The sequence below is a fragment of the Pyrenophora tritici-repentis genome, chromosome 6, assembly GCF_003171515.1.
Source record: "Pyrenophora tritici-repentis strain M4 chromosome 6, whole genome shotgun sequence".
In the NCBI taxonomy this organism is placed as follows: domain Eukaryota; kingdom Fungi; phylum Ascomycota; class Dothideomycetes; order Pleosporales; family Pleosporaceae; genus Pyrenophora; species Pyrenophora tritici-repentis.
In genome coordinates this window covers 2,019,914-2,038,583 of record NC_089395.1, presented here as the reverse complement: position 1 = coordinate 2,038,583, position 18,670 = coordinate 2,019,914, and the positions used below count along the sequence as shown (strand labels likewise).

The 18,670-nt window shown below is 50.7% G+C and overlaps 7 protein-coding genes across 7 annotated transcripts; 3 read left to right on the top strand and 4 right to left on the bottom strand.

The window, feature by feature from the left end:
• Nucleotides 1-459: 459 nt before the first annotated feature.
• PtrM4_120050 (C6 zinc finger domain protein) lies at nucleotides 460-1,719 on the top strand (the record flags this gene model as incomplete). Its single annotated transcript, XM_066108400.1, has 2 exons — nucleotides 460-543; nucleotides 601-1,719. The coding sequence occupies 2 exons, from the start codon at nucleotides 460-462 to the stop codon at nucleotides 1,717-1,719; spliced, it is 1,203 nt and encodes a 400-aa protein (XP_065961585.1).
• A 360-nt stretch (nucleotides 1,720-2,079) lies between these two features.
• PtrM4_120040 (putative rta1 domain protein) lies at nucleotides 2,080-3,412 on the top strand (the record flags this gene model as incomplete). The annotated part of the gene is made up of 3 exons (XM_001935300.2): nucleotides 2,080-2,449; nucleotides 2,508-2,750; nucleotides 2,808-3,412. 3 exons carry the CDS (start codon nucleotides 2,080-2,082, stop codon nucleotides 3,410-3,412), a joined length of 1,218 nt encoding a protein of 405 aa, XP_001935335.2.
• Nucleotides 3,413-3,566: 154 nt separating this feature from the next.
• Nucleotides 3,567-5,878, bottom strand: PtrM4_120030 (uncharacterized protein; the record flags this gene model as incomplete). The annotated part of the gene is made up of 2 exons (XM_066108399.1): nucleotides 3,567-3,605; nucleotides 5,345-5,878. 2 exons carry the CDS (start codon nucleotides 5,876-5,878, stop codon nucleotides 3,567-3,569), a joined length of 573 nt encoding a protein of 190 aa, XP_065961584.1.
• Nucleotides 5,879-9,123: 3,245 nt separating this feature from the next.
• PtrM4_120020 (NmrA multi-domain protein) lies at nucleotides 9,124-10,038 on the top strand (the record flags this gene model as incomplete). Its single annotated transcript, XM_001935298.1, has 1 exon — nucleotides 9,124-10,038. The coding sequence occupies one exon, from the start codon at nucleotides 9,124-9,126 to the stop codon at nucleotides 10,036-10,038; it is 915 nt and encodes a 304-aa protein (XP_001935333.1).
• Nucleotides 10,039-10,233: 195 nt separating this feature from the next.
• On the bottom strand, nucleotides 10,234-10,752 carry PtrM4_120010 (Tymo-45kd-70kd domain containing protein; the record flags this gene model as incomplete). Its single annotated transcript, XM_001935297.2, has 1 exon — nucleotides 10,234-10,752. The coding sequence occupies one exon, from the start codon at nucleotides 10,750-10,752 to the stop codon at nucleotides 10,234-10,236; it is 519 nt and encodes a 172-aa protein (XP_001935332.2).
• Nucleotides 10,753-11,741: 989 nt separating this feature from the next.
• PtrM4_120000 (ProP, Permease major facilitator superfamily) lies at nucleotides 11,742-13,398 on the bottom strand (the record flags this gene model as incomplete). The annotated part of the gene is made up of 3 exons (XM_066108398.1): nucleotides 11,742-12,041; nucleotides 12,093-12,443; nucleotides 12,508-13,398. The coding sequence occupies 3 exons, from the start codon at nucleotides 13,396-13,398 to the stop codon at nucleotides 11,742-11,744; spliced, it is 1,542 nt and encodes a 513-aa protein (XP_065961583.1).
• A 1,020-nt stretch (nucleotides 13,399-14,418) lies between these two features.
• PtrM4_119990 (phosphatidate cytidylyltransferase 1) lies at nucleotides 14,419-18,319 on the bottom strand (the record flags this gene model as incomplete). The annotated part of the gene is made up of 6 exons (XM_001935294.2): nucleotides 14,419-15,459; nucleotides 15,513-16,322; nucleotides 16,824-16,850; nucleotides 16,900-17,702; nucleotides 17,749-18,121; nucleotides 18,179-18,319. 6 exons carry the CDS (start codon nucleotides 18,317-18,319, stop codon nucleotides 14,419-14,421), a joined length of 3,195 nt encoding a protein of 1,064 aa, XP_001935329.2.
• Between the last annotated feature and the right edge of the window lie 351 nt (nucleotides 18,320-18,670).

The window sequence follows — 18,670 nt, the reverse complement described above, 5'->3', positions numbered from 1 at the left end:
GACTGGATTTAACACAGTAAGACGGCAACGAGTCACAGAAGATTGCATTACATGCTTGTGATTGCTCAGGAAATCGACGGGAGGAATAGGTAAATGATTGTGTGAACTACTCTAAAAAATGACAGCGACGAAGAGATGGAGGAGCTCAAATGAGGTACTTGTCAGAGTAGAGCTTACTAGCCACTGTTCCTTTTCATGGCCCGGTGGAAGTTCGTATAATTGCGCAACATTAGAACATATGCTAATTAGCATGGTTAATGTTTGTCGCATATACAGGGGCATGTAAACTGATGATGCCAAGACGCCTCGGGGCTGAAGAAATGTGTCGGAGGAACATGGATATGTTCGGCCGATCAGCCGCCAAAGGCCGATGGTGTCACCGCGACTCAGCCCCAACTTGGACTCTTCTGCGACGCGATTGTTTGCTTGCGACTCTAGATTCTTTGAGTCATCGCCATCATGACGGAACAACGCGTCGCGAAGCGCAAAACACACACAAAGTCGCGTAAGGGATGTTTCCAGTGCAAATCCAGACATACAAAAGTACGTGTAAACTGTACCTCTAGCCAATCAGAGTGATATGCTCACCAGTCGTCGCAGTGCAATGAAGCGCGCCCGCGCTGTGGAAATTGCGTTCGTCTGGATATCAATTGTACCTTCCCATTCATACCAGAGAGCTATTCAGGATCTCCGCAAACCAGCCCAGGCGTGTCTTCGCCGTACGTGGACGTAGCTGCTCCGGAAAGCCCCGATGTAGCTCCCAGCAGTTCCGAGCTTCACATCGCGGACCTGCGTCTACTTCATCACTGGACTAAGACCGTTGCTAAAAGCTTGCACCCCAACCCTTCAAATAGGAGTTCTGTATTCCAGAACGACTTCGTGGAGCTGGGCTTCGAGTACCCTTTTCTCCTCCATGGCTTTCTAGCTCTCTCTGCGGTCCATCAGGCCATCTTGCTTCCTCCAAATGACAGGCAGCACCTTCTTCTCCAAGCCGACTCCCACATTAGTCGGGCGTTGGAAACCTATAGGGGAAACCTGGAGAATCCCAAAGCCGGACTGGCCGTTCCCATGTTCATGCTTTCGTCCGTCTTGTTCACATACAACCTCGGCTCAGCGCAACTCGAAAGACCAGAAGACCCCATCGCCGCGCTCCACCACTGTTTCATGCTACTGCAGGGCATCAGAGTCGTTGTATTACCTCATTGGGATCAAATCAAAGACAGTCCTGCTTTTGCTCACATGACGGATATGGCGTTCCCCGAAGCTTTGAAAGCTCTGGACACCCTTCCAAAAGAACAAAAATTCCAGGAGATTCTCCGCCTGAAGGAACTTACCGAGCTTCTGTTAGACAGTCAAGATAAAGAAGCATGCGCTACCGCTATCGACGAGCTCCATAGTACTTGGTTGCGCTATCAACACATACCTCCCGAGCGCGACGAGTATACCCTGCTCTTTCTCTGGTCTGCTCAATTGAATAGTCGGTTTCTTAAACTTCTCGCAGCTCACAACCCTGTGACATGTATTATTACAACTCACTTCGCTGCCATGTTGGCTCAATCTCGTCCGGTTTGGTGGGTTGTCAAATGGCCTCAATGGCTTCTTGTAGCATCAGAACAGTTGCTAGCAGCGACTCCCGATCTCTTGAACTGGCTAGATTGGCCACGACAGATTATTAACTCAAGACCTAGGAGTGCTACCACCACTCCAGCTGCTTCTTGATAGGCATGCTCACCAAAAACAAGGCGATAGTCATATCTTCGATGTGTGTCGCCTGTACCAAGTTTGATTACTATCCCTTAGTGAGGCGCAGAAAAATACTGTTCACCTAAGTCGCTGTCTAGGCTGTAGCGGGGCGCAGCAATGATCGATCCGTATTTACCCCACAACATTATCCAAGGCAGATTCCGGAAGAACTTTACAGCCCGCTGGGTAACGCGAGATGCAGAAATCCCGAGAAGGGATGCAGGCGCCTAGCTCGATACGGCAATCTTCGTTTTAGCGTGGAGGACTGCAAACCATTTGTTTGGCTCCCAACGACTCCGCCCCAACTTCGGTGCCCGACATGTCTTGGCAGCTGAAATGGTACTTCGCAGCAATACCTTGGTGGACCTCGGACACCACACTTTCCTAGCAGCCTTGTCCAAAATAGAACTTGAGAAGTATGAAGGTGTGGTCAGACATGCCCTAATAACTAGCCTCTGGATTCTCGAGGATAGTTCAGTTCAGTCATCTTCTTACCGCGACTTCACCATCGAACAAGCCATGTCCCCTACAGAATACCATTATGCGCTCAACGACCCCAATGTATACGTCCTATACCGATATACACCATCGAAAATTGCGGCGGGCATCTTTGTGTTTGCATTTGGCTTCACAACATTTGCGCACATCTTCCAGTTATTTCAAAAACGGACATGGTACTTCACGCCACTCATCGTTGGAGGCTTGTGTATGATTATACTTCACCCATTATTGGCCGATAAAAGCTGATATGGTCTAATCTCTAGTTGAGATAATTGGTTTTATTGGTCGATCCATCTCTCACGACGATCAATGGGCTCTTGGTCCCTTCATCATGCAGTCACTGCTTATCCTCCTCGCCCCAGCCTTATTCGCAGCTTCCATCTACATCATACTCGGTCGCATTATTCTATTGGTGGATGGAGAGCGCTACTCTTTGGTGCGCCAGAAATGGCTTACAAAAGTCTTTGTAGCGGGGGACATTTTCAGTTTCCTCCTGCAGGGTACTGGTGCGTTGATCATCATGGAAGTCAGCTCAACTGCGGACAGCTAATGACTAACTGCAGGTGCTGGTATCCAGGCTATGGCCACCAAAAGTTCCATGCATCTCGGTTCACAAATTATCATTGGTGGGCTCTTCGTCCAACTTGTCTTCTTCGGCCTTTTCATCGTCATATCAGGGGTATTCCACTACCGACTCGTGAAGGATATACCTCTGCAGAAGCGCTACGGACCGTCAATGATCTTCCGCTCCAAGGAAGCTTTCCAAGCTGAAGCACCCTCCAAGCCCTCCCTGCCGCGGGAGAGCCTATCCGACTTGCCCTGGAAGCGCCATCTCTTTAATTTGTACTTTGCGAGTACCCTTATCTTGGTCCGCAGCACCTTCAGAGTGATAGAGTACATTGGAGGCAATGCAGGTTACCTTTTAAGCCATGAAGTGTTTCTATACATATTCGATGCATTGCTCATGCTCTTTGTCATGGTGTCGTTCAACATGATCCATCCCAGCCAGGCGACCGAGATGTACCAGATGAGGCTGAGAAGCGAGTCTTCTCTGGAGCTTCAGCAGGCACCAGTGGAACCTGTTGTACGGGATGAAGAACGGCTGATCAACTGTCAAAAGGTGGATAGCGGAGTATGGCTGAGCGGTTGCATGCCATTTGGACGATGAAAGAGATGTATACACTAAGATCTACAGGGCAGATATCGTCGGAGATAAGATGACAGGTACAACGTTAGCGTAGAAAGGAAACCACCGACCCGGAGAATCACCGATACGTGAGCACACTCTACAATAGTACATAATGCATCAAAAGAACCAAAATCTACATTGCTATGGCGACATTCTTTGGACTGTTGGCCTTCTACTTGTCAGTATCTTTGACATTATTCACATTATGCCCTATTGCATATGTAGTTCACTCCGAGTTTGTCCAGGTCTCTCGGTGCACGTCCTCATCCGAGAAAAATGCGACACTTTTCCAACCGCACGGGCCCGAAAATCTAAAAAGGGTTGCATTTTTCCCGACGGGGGCATTGGTGAGAGTTTCGCGAACCGCGTCAGCCGAGCAAGTTACATCATCGTCAAACCTCAATAGCCAAGACTCCTGCAATTTTGCAAACTATCTCCAACGACTCCATCTCACGCTCATGCTTCCATTGGTGGCTTGTGGACCCTGAACCAAGAACCGATACCCCTGAGGGGGCGCAGTCAAGCGTCCTAGGGTGAGCGCAGCGGAAGCGCAGAGTAGTTCCCCTATTGATGCCCAAAGACGCGCGCCGTGGATGCTATGCTACATGGATGCATTTTTCCAATATGCTTGGACCAAAGAAATGTCCCTTTGGACTGTACCCCATCGTGAACCGCCATCTGATTCTACACCCATGGTTTTGAAAGTCACCATGCACTTGATATGTCCGCTCGGCAAGGCTAGCAGTCTTTGAGAAAAATTGTTTTGTGGGCTCGGATTAGGGGTCTTCTCAACGACGATGGGGTGGAGAGTCGGTCTGGTTGAGCAGAAACTATAGGAGAGAGAAAGTTATGGACCGAGAAGAAGTTGCGGTCTAGATCGAGTAAAGAGTAGAATGCAGAGGGCACTCGCAGTCCCCTTGCCTCTTAAGACACATTAGTTAGGCCTGCTTGTGTGGCTACCTCGCTTCCACGTGTATGTTGGATTTACTGCTGCCTGCGACAGAAACATGCTAGTCCGAACTGCGGCCGTATTCAAAGTAGAATGCATCCTAGTTGACGCTAGGAATATCATGATAAAATTCTGCCAGGTTGTTCGTATAGAATACTGCAGGGTCCTTGCTAACGGTCGGCAACGGCGTGCCTTTTGCATTGCAATTTTCGCTCTGTACCATGGGACTGTTCGAGAAAACGGTGGACGCACCAAGGTTTTCTTCACAGACTCAAAATTTGCCAAAAACCAGGAGACACCATGCAAACTCGTTGCTAGAGAGGAAGCTGGAGGTTCGAAACACGGCAAAGAAATAGCTGAAAGTTGATATAAGGGCGAGCACCTTTTTTCTCTCCTACTCAACACTGCCATAAAGTGGCGGTAAGAGGAGGCATATAGTGATACAAGGGTATCTAACTACAACTCGACTAACAAACCTCACTATGCAGATGTAAAGGTTGTAAACTTATATTTGGTGATTTTTAGGCTAGCTACGGGGTCTCTTTAAACACGAATTACTGCGTCGATGCGTCTTACAAAAGTGAAGAAAACCCGCATAATCTGCCTCCCTTTCCATACATGCTGTGATCCTATCTTGACAATTGGCATGAAGTACAATGAGACCTCTGATGTCTTGCTGCACAATCTGCCTCCCCTTCCAAGTAAGCTGTAATTCTCTCGTCTCTACAATGGGCATGGAATGCAATGTGTTCCTTTAGTTCTGCCACTTGTTCTCGATAGTAGTTTATTTCCTCCTTGAGGGCCCGATTTATCTTCTCAACCTCTCGGGATCGTCGCACCAACTCCTCCTGCTCCTGCTTCTGCTTGTTTCTGCACTTGCTAGCAGCCTTGCGGTTCTTCTCCAAGTATATAGCCCGTGCCGACCCTGGTTCGGCGTATTCGGACTTGCGCCTTCGCCCAACAGAGACTTGCTGCGTTTCTGGAGATCCATCGTCGTCTTTGATGAATATACTGTCGCGGCGATCTTTGGTAGCATCATCTTCGTACGGCGGTGGTCCAAAACAGTCGCCGATGTTCGGTTGCTCCATTTGACCCACCCGCGGCTGCATCTGCTGCGGTTGTTGTAGTTGTTGCGCTCGCTGCATCGGCTGCATTTGGGGTGATACATTCTGCCACACGGAAGGCCGAATGGGAAGATTCTGGTGTGCGACTGACGAAAAGCCCGTGTTAAATTCTTGCCTCGGCGCGTATGTACCATGCGGGTCTGTGTATTGGAAGTCATTGTGGAGCTGTGGTAGGAAACTCCCGTGAGGTGGCCCTCTGCTGCCGAATGAGAGGTGAGAATATTCAGTGTTGAGTCCTGTCGTCTTAAGCTGGAAACCTTGGTGTTCATTATAGTCGTATTGTGGCAGAGTTTCATCGTATGCTTCTCGTTCGCCGAAGGGGTGCTTGTTCTGTATCGACATTGCCTGCGTTGAGATTGCCTGAGTTGACATGGCTTAAGATTTCTTTCGATATATATATTTCTTCTTTCGGTAGCGAGAAGAATGGGCGCTTTGTTCCGCCCAATCGTAGTGATGGTGGAGGGAATGTGGTTTTGGATAACTAGAATGTTGGTGGGTAATCGATGTGGACTATCGAGGGTGTTCGGTGCAAAAAAATCCATCTATACATATGGAAGACTTGTTGTTAAGGCCAGACGGAACAACATGACCGGGGATACGGGCCAGGGTTCGTCTTATCGAGGGAAGGACCCCTTTTGTTGTCGATCAGGCGGCTAGGCATTAATACAGACATTGGAAGGTATCCCCAGTACACAGGGAAATGGCGCCTACCACATTCTGTTCCCAGTTGCTGCGAGTTTCGTCGCGCGAGCCCTGCGCAGACGCGTATGGCTAAAAGGACCGCACCCAGCTTGAACCCACTATCTGCCGACGATCCGGTACACCATTCAACGGTATTGTTAGACGGCAAAGTACCATGACGGGCTGAAGACATGGCCGCATATGCGAGCGATGCGAAACCGCGGCCATGTAGTTCTTCGGTGGGCTTTACCGGACCCGATTAGAAGGCTGCCACGCTGCGTATCACTGCGAGTACAACTGTGTTCTGTTGTAACTTATCCTTTGGCTTCAAGCCTTTTCTCACATGGAATTTGCCTCAAAGTCGAGTGTGGTCTTCTTCTTAAACGGCGCCAACAGCGGGGTATTACCATACGATGTCGGCGCGGCTCCGGAAAGGCGAAACGAGGTTCTGCATGCGCAAGTTCGGCTTGTTGAGTCGAAACCTTGGAAGCTTCCCCGCCCCCAAACAGATAGCGGCCAGCTTGGTGAACATGCATATGTGATCTTCGCCCTATGCGCCATGAGCGGCTGCCATCAAAAATAAAAAAGCAGATGCAAATGGAAATGCCAGTAATAATGAGCTGTGGTTGGTTTCGCTTTCACAGGCATAGGTCAATGCATTCGCATCGACTTCTATAATACCACAAAGCATCTTCTAACGTCGTTCCTTTTGCAGCCTACTAAGTAAGAATAGGATAAACCTTGTTGTCGAGAACAAGGAACGGCCCACATCGTTCACAAAGATGCTTAGACTTTAGTAAAGGCATGTTCAAGCATGTATTTGCACATCTGCCCTCGTACTTCCCTGTGTAGTCGGCAGCTGCGTCTTCATCTATCCACAGGTGGTCCTCATCATGTCCCGGCGGACTCTCCCGTTGGTGCATACAACTTCCAATAGACATGCAAAACAAGGATGATGCTAGTTTGTTAGCTTATTCGCTCAAGAAATAGGAAGCAGATCCTCTCCGTGGAATCATCATGCTCGCTTGCTTGTTTGGGCCATTACCAAGTCCCATAGGTACGGTAAGCCAAGGCAGCGCTCCACGGCAGCGTTCGGGAAAGCCAAGCTTGGCCAAGTCCTGTATGAACCCGAACCTGTGAACTATGGATCCGAGTCTCGCGAAGGATTCCATTGGCAGTATTTGGGCAGCCACTGGAACATGTTCCTACGAATAAGACCACCTGTCAGCCTCCACCATCAACATCTAGTTATCAAAAGCCCTGCCTGCAGCAATGACTGCCTGGAATTGCGGAAAATGCGAGCTCCAACTATAATCAGTCAGGTTTGTCTTAGTGAAAGGATACAGACTTGCTTCCGCGGCAGCATTGGCCACCCATGTGTCTACCATGGTTGATGAATCCACTCTTTTCCTATAGAAGCAAATTCTCGCTTCCTCCAATGTCTTGATTCTGATCCGTGCTCAGGTGAAGTTCAAATTCACTCAAGCTGATATCCACCGTTCTGGGAGCCACACGCTCATTACGGCATTTGATGTGACAATGCCGGGTACATTTCATTGTCTTTGTCGGTTCCTCTAAGCCGTTCTCGAATTTGATGCTCGCACTTTCAAGTCCTGTCACTTGTAATACTACATAACGATACCCAGAGTGGTGGTGAGTACGATTCTATCAAAGCCTATATCAAATTGAGAAGACAGAAACCACAATGCGAGACGCTATTCTTAAGGGATGGAGATCTGTGATGTCTCGAAGAGTCTTCGATAACAGAGTACGTTAGTATATTCATAAGATTCAGCCCATCATATACGTACCTTGGTCCATGATTGCGTATATCTGGTGTTCACGCATACGGTCGGACGTCGGACATGTTACTAACTTGCAAGCACTGTCACCATCTCTAATACCCCGCAGGACTACCGCTATTGGTGCTAGTACAATCTTTCGGACCCATCGATATACGTAGCAGGAAGTTGATCCCAAGTTACCGATCGACTAGTACCATTATCACTGGTGTCACTACTAGCACTTCTGTGAGGTCATAATAGGAAATGTTTTCCTCAAGGAACTTGCCGCGTAAGTAGTCTTGGAGGCTAGCAACTCAAACGCTACCTAGGCAGCAACTAGAAACGCTGGCCTCAATATTGGAGTTTGTGTTCATGCATCGTGTTTATGAGATGCCAAAGCGAATGCTGAGCCCCAACTATGAGTGTCTTATTAGGGAGCTACCATGGTGGGTTAACATCGAGACTATAGGTAAGCACGAGGTGGAGACGTATGCCTAAATGACGTTGTTTCATGAGAGCACCTTGTTGGATATTCTAAAAATAGTGTAAACTTGAGAGCACTGCATCTGGGGAGCGAGAAACCATCAACACTCAACTTTTTCCCTCTTTATTTCTCCCTCTTTTCGACCACGACAACGTAGTTGACAACAAATTCTTATAAGATAGTTAGAATGCTTAGTAAAAAAGATTTTATAAGAAGATTTTCTAAACAATGCTGCCGTGACAGGGCGAAGCTGCAAACATTTGGAGGTGACGGAGGTGTTAGGTTTCTCTCGCCCCTAGGATGATTGTGTGATTCACTGAGGGTGACATGACGGTGTATCTTGTTGAGTAAGGTAGTTGAAGTGTTAGAATTCTACATTACAGATGACTAGGGTATAGAATTCCGTGTTTGTATGCAAAAGAAGAACAACAGCATATTAACGGTACAGGTCAATAATACATGTCGCCTAAAATTACTAAGTTATGGAAGCTGGAACTATCCCCGAGCGCGGGTACGTGTTTCCGGGATTTGACACGGCTGATCTACTCCGCGAACTCCGCACTTGCGTACAGTATGAAACCCTGGATCCTCACTTCGCAAGGACCTTGCTGCAGGCCAAGTGCGATACTCAACAACCAAAACAGACACGAAGATAAAATACATTCACGATGCGCGTAGTTGTCTTCGGCGCATCTGGGGTCCAAGGTCGTCATCAAGTTCATGCTCTCGCGCGAGCAGGACATTCGGTCGTGGCAGTGAGTCGCAACCCAAAACAGCTTCTCGTCGACGACAAGCCCGTGGAAACTTTCGCTGCCGACTTTTGCGACAGGGCTGCAATTGAAGAAGTGGTACAAAAGGCGGATAGAATCATGCTCAACCTGCCATCGACGTCCTTCAATAAATCTGAACCTATCCTTGCTGCCGCCAAAAGCATCGGCGAAGCTGCTAAGAAGGCCGCTGTACCTTTGATCATATTCAACACAAGCATGCCAGTCCCCAAAGAAGTCCAACATATCACAGCCCAGGATGATCGGAGAAAAATGAGGGAATCCCTGCGCGAGTCTGTACCGACAATCAGTATCGAGCCTGTAGTCTACTTGGACAATCTACTTGAAGGCTGGGCCTTACCGCCCATCAGAGACCAGCAGAAGATTGTATACTGCCACAAGCCTGATCTACGCGTCTCCTGGATCTGTCACCACGATGTAGCGCAGATCATGATGGCTGCAATGCATCGCCCTGATGTCGCCGGGCGCGACATTCCCGTAGGGGGACCGGAGACTGTCGTTCTCTCCCAATTGGCTGAGAAGCTTTCCAAAGCCTGGGGCAAGAAGCTGAGTCACGAGAACCAGACAGTCGCTGATTTTTGCGATAAGATTAGTCAGACTATGAAGGGCAGGGGACTGGAGACGGACAAAGTGGTTAGTCAGATGTTCAAAGCATACACTTATTATAACGAGGCAAGGGACGAGCCTTTTAACATTGATATGAGCTCTGTAGTCAAAGAGCTGGGAATAGAGTTGACATGGATTGAAGAGTGGGCTAAGAAGAGGAGCCCTTGGGACGACAAGGGGTATTACTAGGGAAGACATATCCTGAGGAAACGAGGTGCCAATCAAGAACCGCTGCTCTCAAAATAGCCTGGGAAGTGCACTGTTCTTTCATGCTACCGTCAATATGACTGGCATTGATTCCAAAATTATTAGATATCAATTAAGCATCGTCTCTAAAACGTCCGTCTACCACCCGATCCGCTACAAGTCCATCATTATAATCACTCATAAAACCAGCGCATTCCCAGCCAACGCTCCATCATATAACGGCATTCCATAAGTCCCAATCCCCTTGCCTCTCAGTCTCTGCACCTCCAACGCCACCTCCTCGGCCTGCCTTAGCATGTCTTCACTGCTCCCCTTGCCAGGCACAAATACAAGCCCCACATCCGGCGCCGGTGCGCCGGTGCCAACAAACTTCCCTTCTGCGTCTTTGGCATAATGTGCCAGGTACTGCGCGCGCTTCATCTTGCGCACAACGATGGATTGCTTGACTGCGCCTTGTTTGTGGGAGAAGGGATTGTAATTGTGAATGCTGTTGGCGACGGTGCGGGTAACTATGGGCACGGAGATTATTTCGTCGGGTGGCCCGATGGAGAGGGTTGAGATGGCGTGTTGGACGGATTCGTAAGAGGGGGGTTGTGAGTCTGATGACGAGGACGTATAGGTTGGTGGTGCGTCTTGAGATCCGTCTGTTGGCGCCGTGCTGGCACCTTTTTCTTTGGACGAAGTACCTTTGGTCATGTTTGGAAGCCGAAAGTTTGTGAGAGTATATTGGCAACGTCTATATCGTAGGTCACGCCGAACTAGTTTTGTGTACGGACCTACAAGCCCATCCCACGTACTTATACCTGCCTCCTTCCAGTGGCTATGCTCAGGCCTATCTTCACAGCCTCTGAAGTTCGGCTAGTCAAACTAACATGGTGCACACGAGATGCCGCACAGCCCGCGTATTCCCCCCATGACTTTGCCACGTTAGCATCCTAGCCAGCCAGAGCTCAACCATACTCAGGCCCCCAAGAACAACCTGCAGGTGTGCTAGGAAATATGCAGCTAAAAGAAAGAAATCCGGAAAACGCTTTGCTATGAACCTTATCTGGCTGGTATGGACGCAGTTAATTCCGCCTCGGCGGCGAATCTGAAGGCCGGATGGCTGAGCATGCGGCAGGCTAATACCTGCGCTAGCGTCTCCCCGCCTCTACGACGTCATCTGTCTGGGGAACAACTCAGGGTCCTGTCTAAATCTCATGGCCAAGTTATTTGAGCATGTGTGTGCTGGTAGAGTTGGGTTAATATCTCTGTTTACAGCCTAGGGTTGTTGCCATTGGGACTGACGGAGGGCGGAAGAGGGAGTGGGGTATTTGCAGAGGAACCCGAATGTGTGGCCGTTTCTCTAGATTCTAATTTCTCTTCAAATCAACTAACTTAACACATTTCTCATCTTGTTCATCGGTGACATGAAGTGGCTAGTTCTGGATTACGAGGTTGAGCCTTGCCGGGCCCAACTCCGGATGAGGCGCCTGAGATTCCTTGGGCTAACAATAGAATATAGCAATGTGACGGGAGTTTGCATTTCTGCCTGCTGGAGTAGGAGAGTATTCAAGTGAACATTGTTTTCATATTTAACTATTGCTGTATCTGTCATAATCATAATTTCATCGGATAGTGTCGCAAAACCCGTTGCGACACAGCACGTCCCCCCTTTTAAACTTTAATACTTAAACGTTAACCTCTCATCGTAAGTATTCCTCCTCATCCACTTCTTTGCTGTGCTTTTCAATCATGTGTGTAGTGAAACCTTCGCTGGTGAAAGGTTGACGCGACATGCGAACGATGGCGGTGATAGACTTGCCCTCGGTGAACATGACCTCGAGCTCCTCCAGACTGCGACCCATGGTCTCAGGGTAGAACAGGAAGACAACAGGCAAGATGAGAGCCGAGATGCAGAGGAAGACGAGGTAGTATTGCCAACCAATTGTGTCGATCGCGACAGGGGTGACCATGTTTACAACAAAGTTCCAAAGCCAGTGGTTCTGAGAAATGATTAGTAATGGATTTGTGTGAGGGGTAAAGAGGGAGCTTACAGCGGTGGAGATTCCCGACATGGGGACACGAAGGCGCGTTGGTGCAACTTCTGTGCAGTATAGGAAATTGGCACCAAGGAAGCCGATTGGGATGAAGAAGTTGAACAAGAAGACGAATAGTGCTGATGCAATCTGTGCTGAGCTGTTCGACTTGGGAAAGCTGGACGCTATAGCGAGAGCCAGCATGCAAGATGCCATACCGGCACCGCTGAACATGAAGAGCTTTCGGCGTCCGAACCGGTCAATGGTGAAGAAGGCGACAAAGCAGGAGAGGAACTTCCAAGTCAGAGCGCCACCAGAAAGAATGCGGGAAGTCTCAGAGTTGAGGCCAAGGCCTTGCTGGAAGATGATCTGTGCAAGAGACATTAGTGTCTGATTCACGAAAATTGCTGGGGTTGAGGATAGGGAGACTTACAGTCGAGTATGTAGAAATGAGGTTGCTTCCACACATTTGCTGCAAGAACTGGAGGAAGATACACAGTGAAAATCGATAGAACAGCTTGTCCTTGCCCATGGTGAAGATGTCGCTCATCTTTGCTGCGCTGCGACCTGTCTCCTCGAGCGCAAACTCGATACCGGAGATCTCGGCACTGACCTCTGGGTCGGCAATGTCTAGGCCCTTGAAGCTTGACAGACTGGCGCGGGCCTCCTCAACACGCCCCTTGTTGACTAGCCATCGAGGTGACTCTGGAATCAAGAAGACACAGATCATGGGGACGAGGGAGATGACAGTCGGGATGGCGAGGGGAATGCGCCATTGTAGGGGGAGGTTCTTTTGCTCGAAGAATCCGAGATTGATCCAGGCCTCAAGGAGGTAGCCCAGAGAGATGAAGCAGCCGTCCAGGACGACGTGCTTACCACGGTTGGCAGACGACGAGCACTCGGACTGCCAGACGGGAACGGTAGCGCTCAGAGCACCAACTCCCCACCCCAGAACAAAGCGGCCGATGATGAATTGAACAAGCTGGAAGCTGGTGCATTGCAGAATCTCGCCAACGAGGGTTAGGAAAGCAGCGCCGAAGATGAGTTTGCGGCGGCCGAGAATATCGCCGATCCAGGAACAGGACAGAGCACCGAAGAGGGCACCGATGGTAAAGGTAGCAACGACAGCGCCCTGTTTGGTGGAGTGGTTTGCCTTGACGGCTCCCTTGAAATCGATTGTGTTGATGGCTGGGAAGTGATCGTTCCAGTCCCGTAGAGAGAGGAGACCGCCGACACCGGATTGGTTGTATCCAAACAACACAAAGGCTGGCAGCACAACCAGCAAAAGCTGGGCTGTCTGCAGAGTCTTGCCAGAGAGTCCCATGATGTAGAAGCAGGGAGATGAAGATGGATAGTGATTAAAGGACGTGGATGAGCCAGATGGAAAGGAAGGCGGCTCTCTACTTGTACTCCAGGACAACCTCCCCACAAAATGATTAATGTGGATGTGCTCTCGTGGAGACAATTGTCTCCAGCAAGTGCACAGTGCATTCAACGCCGTTCCCCACCTTGGGGTTACCGGAGACACCAGGTAGGAGCTCGCTCCGATGCCTCATTCTAGTCGCAAGCACCATAGGCGGTACGTATGCAGCCGCCTCAGGTTGACCGGTGTGGACCAAGTTGTCGGGGGAGTTGACTCGTATACGGACCGAGCAGCGCGACCTGTGGGCGGCCATTATTCGGGCTTGGACTGTTTGAGCGCAGCGGGTGATGGCAAAAGTCTTTGCCATCCCGCGCCGCTATTGTCAAGGTTGAGGCTTGAAGTGGGCCCCGTGATGGTGAGGTTCTGCGGCAAGATTTAAGCTTCACCAAGAAGGAGCTAGCGGGCTTAAAAACCTTGATTCGCGCCACCTGCCATTGGACGCCGCCTGTGGCCTCGGCACTTGTTTCACCCCCACTGACGCCAGGTGCCTATATTCAAACGACTCCGTAAGACTCCATACTGCCGGAATATGACAACTCGTGCGAGAGGGATTTTGCACAAGGCGGCGCCGCGGACTGGAGGGCCCAGATTCTATCATGATGAAACGCCGTGCCGGCGTTATGCTTGGCTACGTGAGCCTAACCTCGAGCGGCCGCAGCTTGGAGGCGTCAGTTGAACGCTTCTATGTCTTATCTACAGTCCTCATACACACGGCACGCACACCGGTGAGACAAGACTTTGCGCGACGAGCAATGGTGTAGCTTGTTTACGCCTTGTCAACGCTTGGCTACACCACCTCAGCGCTTCTATGGCTCTCAGATGACTTGGTTGGGTCTTGTCGATCCCTCTGCTAGTTTCAATAAGGTTTGCAGAACGGCCACGCTCGTCCCCCTTCCCCAGCCTCCGTTTCAATCTGTGCCCTCAACTCCTCCCCCCCGGTGGGTCTAATTCTCTGCTATCGTCCGACAGTTCCGTGTCAGCGCCAGCTCCTGGGGTTCTTGTAAAACCCGTTGCCAACCTGACGTGTTGATCTTCCACAGCAGCGGAAGACATGTCCTCGCTTGTTGCTGCCACGATCGGCACGAGGCCGGACTCGACACGATCAATGACGGCCTTCTCCACGCTTGGGAGGGGCTCGTCAACACCTTCCTTGTAGGCTTTGAGCAGGCCCACGGCTCTCTCATCGCCTTGCACTGCACTTCTGAGAATCAATCTTTCCCAAGTTCTCTTTCTGGGTTTCATACGGCCTTTATTCGTGCCCGTTAGATTTACGCTCGTCATCTCTTCGTAATAAAGCAGAGCGCCGTCCAGATCGCCACACTCCAAGCATACCAAAATGAGCCGGTCGTATGTGAGACGGTCGGGTTTGCAGCCCAGTTGCATCATCTCGTTTGCAAAGAACATGGCCAGCTCCTTGCGCAATTGGCGACGGCAGCCTCTAAAGAGTATGTTGAACGTATTCGTGTTGGGGCCCGCATGGGAAACAGTGTGCAGAGCCTTGTACATTTCGACGGCTTCTTCCAGGCGATCCAGGGCGATGCTAGCTTGCATACATGCATTGACGGCGGCCGTCGGAACTTTACGGCCAGCGGCCTCGAAGTCCTGCAACAGAATGAAGGCTTGCATGGGTAGACTATCCCCGCCATGCTTTTGGGTAAACAGATGCCAGTAGAGTGGGTGGCACGTCCCTTCGTCTACCTTGAGGTTGGCGTCAACCATGATGAGAATGACACTTAGCGCCGCCGACAAATCGTTGGCCTTGAGATATGTGTTGATGAGCATTTCGTATTGATGAGTTGTGATTGTGGTATCTCGCTCAGTAAGCACACGGAAAACATCCGTGGCCAGCTGGACATCTCCATGGCGGGAGGCCGTGGTCAAAACAGAGAGACAGGCGCCAGTTGCAGGTTTCAGGTAGCCGGGCTGAACTTGGGTCGTCCATACCATGTTTGTCTCGTGGTACTAAGCCGAGGTTAGCAGTGTGTTGCTGCCACGCACTCAAAGGATGCACTTACAAGATTTGCTTGCGCCGCAGCATCTAGCAATGCACCCCAGAGGGCATCACTCAGCTTGCTTGGCGCTGTTGCATTGCTCCTACTTTGCGCATCTGCCCTGAGGTTCAATACGTAAAAGGCTTCCTCAGCCTCTCCAAATTCCAACAGCATCCACATTGCCTTTTCGAACAGCCAGCTTTCGACGCGTATGTTGTTCTTTACCATGTCCTCCAGCGCGGACAATGCATGTTCAAAGTGACGCTCGCGCAGCATTCCAGCCACAACAAAGTTGCGAGCACGGTCTGAAAGCGCAAGCCACCGCGACTTCATGTATTCGAGAATGTCGGCACGTAGGAGATAGTCGGGGTGGACGGCGAGCACCTCAAGCACGCACTCGCAAGCCCGAGCATCCAGCTCGATCTTGGGCCGGCCGCTCACGGAACCGTCAGTGTCGATCCAGAAGCCCATCTCTTCGAGCACCTTGCGCACCTTGCCCGCCGTACCATTGGTGCATTCAGCAAAACTGTGCAATATGGCAGTGTACATTTCCCTATTTGGCTGCTCTCCTCTATCTTTGACCAGTATCCTGCAAATATTCATCACGTCGTTGAAGTGACCCTTGGCCCCCTCGGCGCGGACATGTTCGTAGAGGACGTGGGTGGGAAGTTGGGTAATCGGAAGCTGCTCCCTTGGACGACGGGGAGAGTCGCCTAGCGATATGAAGCCGGTTGAAGCAATGCCGGGCTGGGTGAAGAAGGAGTCGTTTGCGGCGAAGCGTGTATCTGAAGTCCTGTATGCACGCACATGGCCATGACCTGGCCATGCATTGTGCTGCAGCAGTCTAGCCCTGCGCCTCGTGCAGGCACCGGTCGTTGAGTTGGTGGAGCCAGGACAAAGACATTGCCATAGTCGGTCGTTTACGATTGGGCGTCGTGGCATTGGCGCTTACTGAGGTGCGATTTTGCAACTTGCATCCAGGTACGAAGCATGAGAGACGCTGGTGTCCGTGCGCGCCTCGGTTCCGACTGTCGGAAAGCCTCCTGCAGCTAACATGCTTTCTAGCGCGACCAACCATTACTTGGAAAACTTTGTTATCTTGAGTTTGGATTAATACTAAAATGCAAATATGCACTGGCCGAGTGTTTTCCTCAGTCCCGTAGCTGATGGCAAAAAGGGTATATACGCCTGCAAGACCAAATCCCACCCATGCATGACATGCACCTTCCCGGACCCTATTACATCGAAACCGCGTCCAGCGTAGCGTTTTTTCCCAAACCCTATAAAGCCACAAAAGCCCTTTAAATGTGAAATACCAACCGATCATCTCCTCACCATCTGTTCAGACAAGAGTTCGAGCACCTATGGCAGTTAGTTCCTACACCATGCACGGGCTGGGACAAATGCTTACCTTGGGTGATATTATGTCCTGGTTCACCAAGTGCTTGCTCATGATCTTGACGACCTCCATCTGCTCTTCGTACGTGAGTCCGGTAATGGCTGCTTCAATCACGCCACCGACCGTGGTGTGGTGGACGGCAATGAAGCTCGAATAATAGAAGAATGCAATGGACCCCATTATGAATTGGCAGTCCATGCGGTCTGTCATGCCGCCGTGCCCTGGGATCGAGTCACCAAAGTCTTTGATCTTGAAGGTGCGCTTGAGTCCAGACGCGAAAAAGCCACCAAAGGGTGCGATGAGAGAGGCAAAAGTTCCGAGCATGATGACGTGAAACTGGACAGGCATGATGTTAAACGTACGCGGTATCGGCAGGCCTTCAGGGAGAAAAGGAATCGAGTAGTCGCGGGCGACAAAAACGGGGTTTGGCCGGCACTCCAAGCCTGACCAAATGTTTGCGCCCAGATCATTGACCGGGCAGATGAAGTACTTGTACTGTGCCAGGAAGTGGGTAATTGCGATACCCCAGAGAACAGTGAAGAACCAGGCACCTAGAAAGCCCTCCCATGTCTTCTTGGGTGAAATCTGGATTAGAGGCGTGCGACCAAACGTTATACCACAGAGATAGGCGAAAATATCATTCGTCACCACCATGGAGACGGGCAGAATGAACCAGATGAAGCCCTCGAAGATGTTGTTGATGACAAAGTGTGCCTGTCCAACAATGAGAAAGAGAGCCATGTGGGTCCAGGCGAATTGGGTAAATTGGAACTTGTAGTGACCCTTTTGCAGCGAGAAGACGAAGAAGACGAAGCCTGTCAGAATCAGCATGGGTGCAACAAGTGGCAGACGGACACGTACCGATAATGTAGAGCATAAAGGAAATGAAGCGATGGTGGGTAGCCAGGGGAAGCAACAGGCGGTCGACCATGAGGATGTGCTTGAAGTAGTAAATGACACTCTCGCCGTACAGGAAGTACATGGCGATGCCCAGAAAATACCAGTTGAGCGACTTTGTGAAGCGCAAGCTACGGGCCTTGCTGGGCACGTTTGCAATGGCAATGACCTCCTTGAAGGAGATGACCTGGACGGCGGTAACAGCAATCATTATGAAGACGTGACCGGCGCCTAGGGCCCAGAAGAAACCTCCGATCATGACGAGGGTCCATATTGTGCGCGTTATAAAGTTTGCCTTTTTCTTTTCGTACTCGCTCTGGGGCTGTTCCTCGATGAGCTGGGGCGCATGTCAGTATGTCAAGTTTCAGACAGACGCGGGCCTAATCAAACGTACCGGAGGCGCGGCTTCCTCTTTGATGGTGGGACTCCCGGGATCGCTGAATTCTGACATGCTCTGCGAGGGTCGTCGGGCCCTCCCGTTGCTGGCACTGCGCACTTGGTGCTGAAACTTGACGTCCTTTCTTGGACGCGCCATCATGTGCGGGAGCGCGGGCAGCGGCCAAGAGTGCTGTCCGAGCTTGGGATACTAAGCGTGGGATTGGGGGTAGGGGAGGAGGGGGTAGGGAGGACAAGTAGACGAGGGCGCACGGGTTTGAAGATATTGGCCAAAGGTGAATGTGCGACGGCGGGGTAATGGCAGCAGTCGTGTGTTTGGTAAGTTACAGCGAGTGAGTAGCGACCAAGGCAAGCTTGCAGGGCTGGCAGGGCTGGCAGGGCTGGCAGGCTGTGAAATTGCGGACAAGTAACGACGGGCAGACGTCATGGCACCAGCACCGCCGCCGCTTAGCGATGCGACTCGACCTGCATAGTCCAACAACGCGTCGCG